The 12,070-nt window shown below is 41.0% G+C and overlaps 1 protein-coding gene across 1 annotated transcript in view; it reads left to right on the top strand.

Annotated features, from left to right (window-relative positions):
• The window catches only part of DAPK2 (death associated protein kinase 2), a gene marked incomplete at both ends in the record, with an annotated part of 33,735 nt that overhangs the window by 8,830 nt on the left and 12,835 nt on the right, over positions 1-12,070 (top strand). Inside the window, 1 exon segment of the mRNA XM_079540747.1 lies at positions 10,033-10,254. Within this exon segment, the coding sequence (XP_079396873.1) occupies positions 10,033-10,254 (222 nt within the window).

The raw sequence follows: 12,070 nt of genomic DNA, 5'->3' as shown, positions 1-12,070 counted from the left end.
GTTGCTCCACATAGCAGAAGGAACAGCTTATCAAATCTGCTATTCCTGCTGAGCATGAGTCAGCTTTGACCTTCCCTGGGTCTCTGGACTCTGTTCGTTACCACTCTGAGAATTGATATTCAATCTGAGACCTCCATGTGTTAAGTGGGAAGCTTTTCTATCATGCGCATTTTATTCTTCAGCTTCAGATTAAAGAGATGCTTGCCAGGCTGGCAGGAACTTCCAATGCAGATTCTGGTTTTCCAACCTCAGGGCTGATAAGGGTCACATTGCTTGTGCTGCATGATGGGGAAATTTCCAAAAAATAGTCTACCAGCTTCAGAAGATGCTGGTGATGAGTCAGGAGGTGGCACAGTCTCTTGTGATTTGGGGTTAGTGACCCCAAATGGTGTCTAAGGCATTAATGGGCTGTAATTCAGGTAGCATTATTTAGCTGGTTGTTGATACTATATATGTTAATTGATAACATGGTGCTTAATTAGTTGTTAAGCCAGTAGTAAGTCATTGTTCAGGAACATGAGATTTATTAAATAGTGTTTTGAATTCAAATGGGTGCTTTGCTCCATACTTACTCTAATAGAGTGGATCCTTCTGGCTGAGCTCAGATTCCTCTGCTGTTTCAATGCTTTTCTGTCAGTGGCCATGTTGTCTTTTGCCCAGAACACACTGGTTACAAAAGTCTGAGCTGTAATGTGGTGGGGGTGAAAGGTGCTGGTGCTGTTATCAGACACAGCCCATGTTCAGAGGTGCTCAGCGCTTCCCTGCTGGGAGCATTGAAACCTGCCCTGCAAAGTCACTGTGTTCTGAGGTGTTACACGCAAACTTCTGTTCTTGGAAGGCACCCTGGCACTAAATCAACTTGAAACGAAATGATGTTACTCATTTCTCATATCATAACGTTTGTATTCCTACCTGGCTGACGGGGCTGTGATAAGAGCTAGTAATACATCTGTGGTCTTGTGGAAAAGGTCTAAAAGGGAGCTGTAGGGTTATGTTGGACAGGATCCACTTGTAAGCCTTCCACGCGTTGAACCATTCATCGAATTTTAGTAGTCAAAATTCCTATTAAATGTTCTTTTGAACAGTTTAGAGCATTCTGGCACCGTCTGGCATCTGCTGCAGTTCAGCTTCTGTGGAGTTCTAGGAGAGGTTGTTTGCATTTTAAAATAAGTAAATACAACACTTTATTTGCAGCTCAAACACAGGAAGCACAGTGACATCTATGACAGCTGTGTCAGCGGGGCATGAAACAGATCCACATTTTGGGTACTTCTAGAATTTTCTTCCATAAAGGCCTGGGGGAACAAGTCACCTTGCTCTGCTTAGATATCCACTGTAGTTTCTTCCTAAATACTGTCCTGTTAGACATAATACATGTTCACTAAATAGACAGAATTTCTGCCATTCCAAATACTGGTTTAGATTAAATAATAATGTCTTTATAAAATAGAGCACACACTAAAAACTGATTTACAGAAGGCTCACACTTCTCTATGGCTGTAATCTCAGAGTTCTTACTGAAAGCTTCCAGTGAAGTGCTTCTGTGCATATGCTTTGGGAACCTTGCCCAGCCTTTGGTTGGGCTGTTTCCTGAGAGCTCCAAATGTGGATGGCCTGTAGGAGTCACCAACAAATTCCTGTCCTCTTTGCTGAAAAGAAGTGCAGCAACAACTCACAGAATTTGCTTCTGAAGTGTAAGGAAAGAGGGAGGAGAAAATTGAGCATGATATTATGCAGTAGATTAATTGCTCTAATCATTTAAATTTGGAGGGAGTCTGTTTTAAAGCCTTGTGGTTTTTAAGAAGCACTTGAGGGCTTTGATTTGGAAATTAACAAAAATGTAACTATGAAATTATAAAATTATTAGAAGCTATTTTTCCAAGGGGGAAAAAAAAAAAAGAGAAGTGAGCATGAAAATAAATGGAGAATATTGAGGTGCAGAATTTCAAAGCATGGATTTGCCAGATGAGGTGCTTACGTAAGGTGAAACGGACTTGGGTCATGACGTACCTGCAAAGCAATGGATTCTTGTTGGCTGTTGCTGTCAGTAAACGTAAATACTTTTCAGGGTTAAAGATATCACACTGTCTCATAGCTCAGAGAATGTGCAGTGCTGGGTAAGGTGTCACTTTTTTTTTTTCCTTGCTGTCAAGGGACCAAATGTAATTTATCATCCAATTAGAAACAGAGAGCCAGCAACTGGCAAACTTTACAAAGTGTAGTAAACCTAAAATTAGATCTCCAAGCTGTGTTTCGGCTTCCTGCATGCAATCACGTATCTGGATGATGTCATTTGACCTTGTTTGAGACAGGGTTTCTAATAGCAGATAAACCCTTCTAACCCTGCATTCCTTCAGCTGAATGTCTTAAATATGAGGGCACAAATACAAGTAGATGTTTAGTGTTCTTGTTCATACTCTGAACACCATATTGTCTTGTGAAAGTTCTTTTCTTGGTTGTTTTTGTTTGTTTTGTTTTTCATTTAGATTCCTTTTTATAGCTGGGTGTTTTTATGTTATGGCACCTTGTGGACACAAGTCAGAGTGTTCCAGCCCTGCCTCTGGGTATGGCTGCTGTTCTGCTGGACGGCAGGGCAGGGCAGGTGGAGGAAGGAATGTGCCTGAGGCAGCTCCAGCATTCTGCCCAAGCTGAACTTGGCACCTCTTGTTCCTCTTGTCCTCAGAAGGTGGAGAGGAAGCAGTTTAAACAGGATCACTCACAAGTGTGAAGCTCTCTGATGTGTCTTTTACCACACTAACATTGTTCTGCATTGCAGTCGGGCTTTCAGTTCTCCATGGCTTGGAAACTTGCATTGTAGGAAGTTTCCTTTGAGGCCCTTTGTCCGGAATGTAACAGTGTTAAAACCAGCTGGCTGGCATACCAATCACAGTTACTTTACCTCTGCTTAGATTCTGAGAGTAGTGCACAACTGAGCAGGAGCTAAAGTCGGTTAGTGAGCTTGGTGTAACCTTGCTAAAACGTGAACAACTGCAGCAAAAGAAACACGTGAAGAAGGAGAAAGAGACTGGAAAGCCATGTCAGTTTCCCTTAAAGGCATCTGTTTGTGTCCACTGCATTTTAAGAGACTTTTCCATCAGGTACAGTGATACCAAAAGTGTCGGTATTGCCATGCTTACACTGCTGTAGCCTGTGTGCTTTAGTTGGAGATGTTCTGTTTTTCTCAAATGGAAACAGGAAGCTTTTCGCCTTTCTGACCTGCTGTAGTTAAAAAACAACATCAAAACAGAGTAATAGATATTTGTGGCAGCAGGCAAGTTAAAAAAAATAATAATAAATCCTGTGTGGAAAAATATGGACATGTTTTTTCTCTGTGCAATAGACTGTGGGTAGCATTCTTCCAGCAGTGAGCACATACTGCTGATGTTGCTGAGCTCGAGTGGCCATTCAATGAAAACACCTCAAGTGAATGCCTCTCAGACTGCAAACCAAACGAATTCTCACTAAAGACTCTGTTGCTGAGCTCAGTTTGCAGGTCCTCTATGAGAAGGAGGGTTGAACTGTCTCGTGGTTATTACAGAATCACAGAATGGCCAGGGCTGGAAGGGACCTCAAGGAGCATGAATCTCCAACCCCCCTGCTACATGCAGGGCCACCAACCTCCACGTTTAATGCTAAACCAGGGTTATGGCAGTCTGCATGTAGGCTGGCAGGTAAGAGATTGAGGTGTTGTATTTTGCTTTCCCTCTGGTAGTGTATTTTTGCGCAGGAACACCTAGAAAAGAAATGTGATTATAATTGCAATTCTAATGATGTCTAGAGACATGAAATTAAATGTAGGGCTAGCTGAGCGCTTTCAGAAGGGGAACATATGTTTGGTGTTTGGGGAAGAAGCAGTTTGCTCTTCTCAAGTGACTTAGTGTCGGCTTCCTGACTTCTTCCTGCACTGCCCTCCAGTGCCAGCCTGTAGTCAGGTAACCTGTACTGTCATCTCAGGGGTTTGTTTACATATTTTCAGCATTTCATGATAGCAGCTCAGCAGTGTGGTGCTTTTAGCATATCAGAGGTGGGCAGATAAACCCATACATATACATAGAGTTGCTTAAAGGCTCTTCTTATTTTAATGCACCGTGACAATGTCAATCTTTACATTGAGGTGATCAAAACTGGCAGGACGTGCTTCTGTCATTCACTCCAGTCAGATTCTGCCCCAGAGCATTACCTCCAGGACCACTATTAAAAATAAACCTTGAGGAAAAAAACAAGGAGTTATGTAGTTATTCTGGATTGTCCACTTTCTCTCCCCCACATCTTCTCCTGAGCTGCACAATAACATGAGCTGAACTGGTGCTCGTGTAAATCATGCTTCTGAAAATAGAGTAAAGCCACCCAGTAATATCGTCTCTTTGTGTTCTAACTCAGTGACAGATCTCCTAAATGATATTAGCAATGCAAATAATAGCTTATCTTCAAATTCCTATATTAATGAAGGACAAATTTAATGTGGTACCTAATTAGGTATTGTATATTGTAACAGACAGGTTGCAGCAGCTATTGTTTATGCTCCTGATCTGCTGGCACAGCTGAGGATGGCCTGTGCTGAATTGTGACAATAAATACCTCTCTGCTCTTAGGGTGACTGTAGTCATCTTTGTTTTGGTGCTATACTAAAAACCAGGCATTTGGGCAAATTTTAGTTGGCATTTGGACATTTAAGCTGTGAAATTTGTTGTAGAGTCTAAGATCTGCCACCAACTCCCAATATGAAATCAAATACATGACTTAATTTCTCAGTGCTGCCAACTCTTCTGTCAAAGAAGACACACTTTCCTTTCTCCCACCTTTCGCCTTAGCTGGATTGCAAATTTTGGGAAGTTCAACACTGTCTGATTCTCACCACTGGATGGAGATGCAGTAGATAGCACAGAAATGCTTGGTCCCTGACTCTATGAGCTCTTCTCTTGAGCAATCTGGAGTGTGTCTGACTGATTGTTAAATACAGGTGAGACATTATAGCTGGCTGGGGCTCCTCATGAACTATTCATTTTAGTACATGTCTGACGGAGAAGTAGAGCAATGTGCTGCCCCTATAACATTTGTTTAAAACCTTTTTCTCCCTCTTTGTCCCTTCTCCAGCCTTCAGCTCTTCTCTTAGTATACCATAATGTATCAAAGCACTGGGCTACTTATGTGGAAGGATAAAGCAGCTGCTGCTTTGTGGTGGTCTGGAAATAGCATTCCCCTTGATGCTTTTAATAAAGACCCTGGGAATTCAGATGTGAGCATGGACAGAGCAAATGGCTGTGCAATAAATAGAGAGTAGGGTCTGCTTGGTGCTTAATTGCATGGTAACAGCCTTAGATATCCTAGTCTCAGCAATTGTCCGTTTATCTTTCTTTTTCCTTGTGGTTTATAACATCTACTTGGTCACAAAATGGTGCAGTAAAAAGCCTGCTGTTCAGAAATAGGCAATGGCACAAAGATTGGGGCAGGAGGAGGCAGTGTGTGCTTGTGGCACCAAGGGGGAATTGCAGATTACAAAGGAAGCAGTGGTGTGATGAACATCTGCTCCAGGTTATGTATGTTGAAGGTGAAAATGAGAATTCCTATCCTGTGTCACTATTACTTTCGTAAGCTCTTAGGTAAACATAAATGTATGAAGCCTACAGCATCGTTGGGCTTTTTAAAAGCAAAAGCAGCTCTATATACTCCCATAATCAGCAGTCATAAAGTAGTATTGTTCCATGAGCTTGCTGGCAGAGTTGGTTGAGGAAGTCAGTTCAGCAGTACCTGTACTATGTCTCTTTAGAAAGCCTGGACCAGTTGGGGTGTGTGTCTTGTAAAACAAACAGCAACCAACATGAAACTCATGGTGTTTTACATAGTTTTCAGAGCTACAGATTGAACTCCTTTTAGGGTAATGTTTAAGACTTATTTTGTAGCAGGAATTTCGTTCTCATAAGCTCTCTAGAGTTTACATCTAATAGCAAAATCAGGAAGCATAAATATTAATTAATGAATTTGACAAATGCAGCAGTGTTGATTCCACTTGTGTTTGAATCCTAGGGGGATAAGTACACTTGTCCCATATGTTTCCACCTCTCTCCTAAGAAGTGTTTAGTATATGCCTGAAAATGAAAACCAGAAAGAAGTACTTCAGGCTGTCTGTCACTGTTTGAGCCCTCGGAAAGAGGAGGCTGCTTCTGCCATGGAGTGCTGGCTTTTGAGAACAAGTGAGGGCCAAGTGACAGCTTTAATTTTTAACTTTTTTTTTTATTCTGTGGGTTGAAGACAGACTCCAACCAGCTGTCTGTGTTAATGAAGTACTAAGTGCATTGTGTAATTATAAGGTTTCTGAGTGTAATTGCTGTGTGTGCTGCATAATTTGAGTTCCAACTGTACTCGCATCTTTTGTTTGCCAAGGTAGTGAGGGATGTAATCATACTGAAACCAATAAGAGCTCAGTACTTCTGCAGTGTAGCTGTGGGAGGTTGCACTTAGGGAGTGTATTTGATTGTTACAAAAAAATCTTGGCTGATAAAAATTGCTGTAGCAAAAAGTGAAGATTATCTGTAAGATAAAGCTTGTCCTTGCAGGCCTGGCTATAATGCCTTGACTAAAGAAATGGTGCTATGCTTATATTCGGGGACTGGAGGTGTACCAATTATTGTCTTATCAGAGATAGGTGCAGTGTATTGTGGCAGGAGAGAACGGAGCTGCAGGTGGATATGATGAGGAGCTCACTGCCTTATTTTTCTGCTTGAAAAGTGGTTGGCCATCAGCAGAGACTTCTTGTAAATGAGTAGATAAGGGCTGAGCTCAGACGGCTCTTTTGGTGGAAGGACCTTGCATACCTATAATGCTTTATATGTTCCAGGCAAGGGTAGCTATTTGGCTTCCTCATTAAGAGACCATGGCTTCCTATAGCAACATAAGAAGTGTTCTATTTCCTCCTACAATTTGGAAATACATTTCTGTGCCATAGTGGAAAAATGAAGATGTATTTTGCATGTTCTTAGCAAAAGTCTGAATCTATCAAATGTTAATTGATAAAGCCCGAGCCTTATCTGACTAAGGAATTTTTGGTAGGGTACGAGGTGTACGTGGCAGACTTGACATTTCCTTAGTTTTTACTCTAGTTATTGTGAGCATGGCAAAGGTTTTTAGTGGGGTTCCTTACCTTCAAATGATTTGATTCTGCAGGTACTGGCCAACTGGCTCTTCCTCCTGCCCCTTTCCTGTTGCCAAAATAAAATACAACTTACATGAAGCAGTAGTTTTATCAAAAGCTTATATAACTGAAGTCCTGTTCTGCCATCACTTGCTTGTTTTTCACCTCTGTTATCACATGTTGTATTTTACAGTTAAGCAAAGCATATGCTCAGTCTGCAAGATATTTGGTGTGTTACCACCACAGTAAAGTTTCTAACATTACAGTCATGGCCTTGTGCAAAGTGGATACAGTGTTCTTTTCCTTTCCCAACATCAAAAGGAAGTTTCACTAATGGAAAAATAAATAAGAAGAACTAACCTTCAGCTTAAGTTTTCCTCAGGTCAGTTGTAAATTCTTCTGGCTGCTTGAAATCACAGATATATGCAGACGGGCTGTGAGGTTATTTAACTGGTATCCAAATGGAAGAGGTGGACAACTTCTCCTTCCATTCAGACTCTTGTAGGTTGTATTGCAGAGATACTGCTACAAGACTTGTCCTGTCAGCAGCAGCTTGCCATCAGACTTACCAAATGCAGTCAACAAGCACTGCTATTAGAGTAATTTTCCTTGACAGCTCACCATTATAACACTTCCCCGCTGGCTCCTTGTTTTCCAGCTGCTCCAATTTAACCACCTGTTTTTTTTTTATTTACTATACATCATTCTGTCCAGGTCTATGCTCCTGAGTAGGTGGTTGTGAAAAGGCAGAGTAATGAATAATCCTGAAGTACCTTAGAAGGTACCAAGAAGGCTCGATAGAAACTTGTCACAACTATTTAAAAATGAGTGTAGTTTATTTAGTTAATTGAATCCACTGTATCAGTGAAAATGCTGGGCTTCCTATTGAGCAGAGAGAGCAGTAACTGAATGAAGCTCATCCCCAGCGGAGGAGCTGACTTCATTTGTTTCAACTGACTGAAGCTGATGTCGAGACCAGATATTCTTAATTCTTTTTGTTACTTGAGCTGGAAGCTTGGTTGTTGATTGTTTTGTTTTTTGTTTTTTTTTTTTTCCTTAAAATATGTCAGTTTTTGAATTTAGTTTTTTTAAGATCTAAGAAAAACTTAAGAATTGGAGAGTTTGTGTCTCCAGATGAGGCAATTTAGCATGAATATGGAAAATAATGGAAAATATTTATCTTGATTTTAATAAGGACTACTTGATATTTAGAGATTATGATGAAACCCTAAGCTGTAGAAGTTTCACATAGTTTCAGATTGATGAGTATTCTAATATCTTCATTAAGCGGCCTAAGGAGCCAGTAGATATTTGAATCTGTACATGCACTGCTCTTTGCATAATTTCAGTCTCATAAATTTAAATGAAGCATAAAAGGCACAGATGTGTTTAATTTAAGTCTACAAATGAGCCATCACAAGAAGAAACACATTACTGTTTTAAATGAGATTTTTGTCCACTTTCCAGAATCAGCTGGGACAAGAGCCTATTACACTGCGTGGTACAGTACTAGCAATCCTACTATGTCTGTTATTGTAACAGCAAAGGAAGACTGACACCTTTATGCTTTAAGTGGTGTACAAGAACCCTTAGGCATGTGGTGTGTTAGAAAGGAAAGCCATTTCCTTTGTTGTTGATGGGATGGAAGTGGGTTGCTAAGGAATATATGCAGTGCATTCATGGCAGAAATCAGATCTGCAAAATTCCTCCATTACTTTAGCTACAGACCATCTTTTAAAGTAGAAGTGGCTCTCTTATATGTCCTGGTTCAACTAACTGCAAACTCAAGTTAATAGCTTATGATTTTTTTCATTGTTTGTATGGCTGTAAAGTTCTTAACATCTAAACATTCCTCAGATGCAGCACAATTGTCCTTGTCTAGAAGTTATTGACTCCAAATGGATGAGCAAGAAGGACCCTCTGAACAGTCACTGTTTCCTGCCAAACTCTTGTCTTGCACAGACCTGGTATCATTTTAATCTTTAGCTACAAAGCTCCTGTCTTTCTTAATTTTGAGATGACATGTCTTGGCTTGATTACAGTTACTTTCAGAAGGACAAACGAGAAGGAGGGAACATCAGCTTTGTGGAAGCTTTGCTTCTCTGAGTTCCATCAGTGCACTCAAGGGCACAATGAAGGGAGACTAGTTCATGGAAATGAGAGCAAAGTGGATTCCCCTATTTACTATTGAAGAGTTGGTAACAATTGCCTCTCTTGAGAAGCTCACATCACTGACATAAGGCTGCAACCTGCAGGGTTACTATTGTTTGAGTTTGTCATTTGACCTCCAGGTGTTTCCCTTTCAGGACACAGAAGGGAAATATTACAGTTGAAGTGAAATATTGTACTTTAGGAGACAAAGTCAGGAAAATGTTATTAACAAATGGCAGCTACGTGTTTGGGTGGTTTTTTTTTAATCTTTAACACAACTGCTTTCTGTTCAATATGATGGGAAATTCTCTGTCCTTGAAGTGCAGTGAGATACCTGTACTTGTTCTAGTTAAATTTAAAGCCAAACTATCAAGTGAAGTATAGAAACATGAATAAACTATTCTTTTCCTTGAAAACTGATTACTTGGGCCCAATTCTGCATTTTCAAAGGCTCATCAATCCCTTACATTCTTTTCAGAGAGATTATTCTAAAGGGAAGTACTTCAGTGCACTCATGTCTTTTCAGAACACCCAGTGCTGTGTTGCAGTCTAGAATGCCTTCAGTATTATCCAGCAAAGGATAATTTGAACATGAGCCATAACTTAATCACTGAAACATGAACAAGTCTGTGTGATTTCAACAGCGTATCTCAGAAGGGCCATAGGATCAAGCTTTGCATATTCAGAAAGCTGTTGCATATTACCAGAGGTTTGTATGAAAGCCTTAAGAGACTATTATCTTGTTGTTGCAGTGGCCAATTTGCTATTGTGAAGAAATGTAGAGAAATAAGCACCGGTTTGGAGTACGCTGCTAAGTTTATTAAAAAGCGTCAGAGTCGGGCCAGCCGTCGAGGGGTGAGGCGTGAGGAAATAGAACGGGAGGTGGACATTCTGCAGCAGACCCTACATGCCAACATCATCAAGCTTCACGACATCTATGAGAACAAGACGGATGTGGTTCTCATCCTTGAGCTGTGAGTAAGGGACTTGCTTTCCTCTGGGGCTGGATGAGGGGTACTGTTAAAATGGAGCTGTTGTCTTTTCGGGCCTCGCAGGTCTTGGTGGGAGAGCTGGATGAGGATGCTCATGAACAGCCCCGTGGTCAATTCATGTGTCCTGGGGGCATAGGTGCACCTTAAATCACCCGAGGCCATTGTTAATGAGCCAGGTTCTGCTGTCAGCTTCAAAAAAAAAAAAAAAAAGGAAAAATAAAATAAGAGAAAAAGAGTTTGCCAACAGAGTGCGTGGTGCTGCCCTGACATGAGCCTTAAGGAACCACAAATGGCCACTGAACTCCCCTTTTTTTTTTTTTTTTTTTTTTTTTTTGCACTTCCTGCAGTCTTCCTTTTCAGTGCACAAAAATCTTGCAATATTTTCAGCTGTTCTACTAAACCCATATTTTCTTCACTTGGACACTTGGAAGAGACAAGGAGAAAAAAGGGAGGGAGAGGGGAGGAAGTAGGGGAAGAATTTTGGAGATCCCCAAACTTTCCTTATTCAGAGTGAATAGCAGCAGGGTGGGAATGAAGAACTTCTCTTGCAATGTGATGGGGAAAAACTCTTGCCTTTTAGGACTTGCTGACAAGTGTACCTCCTGACCTGGACTTCTGTGGGCCATTATAGCCTCATTCTTGCTTTGTGGCCCACTGGGTGGCCAGGCTGCTGGTTTGGGATGATTATTATGCATATTTGGCTGTGAAATATAGCTTTGTTCTGTTTAAGAAGAGATTCAGAAGCAGCTAGCAGCAGCAGCTTCTCTGGGCTGAGAGAACAGTGGCTTTTTCTGTAGAACCTGTGCACGTCCCTGCCTGTAAGAATAGATGCCCATCCCAGGGAAGCTAGAGATGTGGTCAGGCATCATTTTTACATGGACGTGGTGAAGGAGCCTTTGCTTGGCTGGGATGTGATGTGAGTTTTACATTTAAAGGAGTCACCTTTGGTCCTTTTGTCTATACATACTCTCACTGGCTGTAAGGAAGTGAGAAAACCTGGCTAGTACATGTTCACAGTGCAGAGAAATGCCAGATGATTAGAATCTGAAGTAGTATCAAAATTGTTGGTCTCTCCAATAGCTGTGGAATTCCCTGTGTGAATTCTTTTTGCTGTTTGTTTCATCAGCCTAGAAATACTGCATCCCAAAGACAATATCTCTTTCTTACACTCTGCTGTCCTTCCCATGTGTTCAGAGATGGCAACTGAGATGAAACATTTTAGACAGATGCAGAGCACAGCCTAATAATGTAAGGTTTTATAATCTGACTTGTTTTACATATGTCCTGTCTGTTTCTGCTGCCCGATTTGAGATTCAAAGTCCCTGGCTTGGACAGACAGGCCTGGCCATATTTTGAGAAGCAGTCACATAATTTTTAACAGTGCTTCAGAGACATTATGTGTTGGGGATTACATGCAGAGATGTTAATCTTAAGGGGCTTTGGTAGAGTTTACACGATCACTTTCTCTGTGTCACCTCAACTTACAGTGGTGAAGCTGAAGTAGAGCTTTTCAGAAAAGGGACTAATTGCCAAAGAATGAAGAGTTTCTTTTGTAGAGCTAGAACACCCAACACACAAAGTTCTAAGGAGAAAGCTGAACACTGTCACACAAACCAGGGACCAGAACTGTATGCACATACTCATCATAGCCAGCAATGGAAGTGGCTATTGTATTAAACAGAGCTTTGCTGCTCAGGGAGTATGATTTTGGCCAGCAGGATGAATATTTGCCATGAAGTGAAAAAAGGAAAACAGCAGTTACAGCATTTTTGATCTATATTTTGTTCTTTAGTGGAGT

Source organism: Tetrao urogallus (genome assembly GCF_951394365.1).
Source record: "Tetrao urogallus genome assembly, chromosome: 11".
Classification (NCBI taxonomy): Eukaryota; Metazoa; Chordata; class Aves; order Galliformes; family Phasianidae; genus Tetrao; species Tetrao urogallus.
This window is presented reverse-complemented; position numbering and strand designations above follow the sequence as displayed.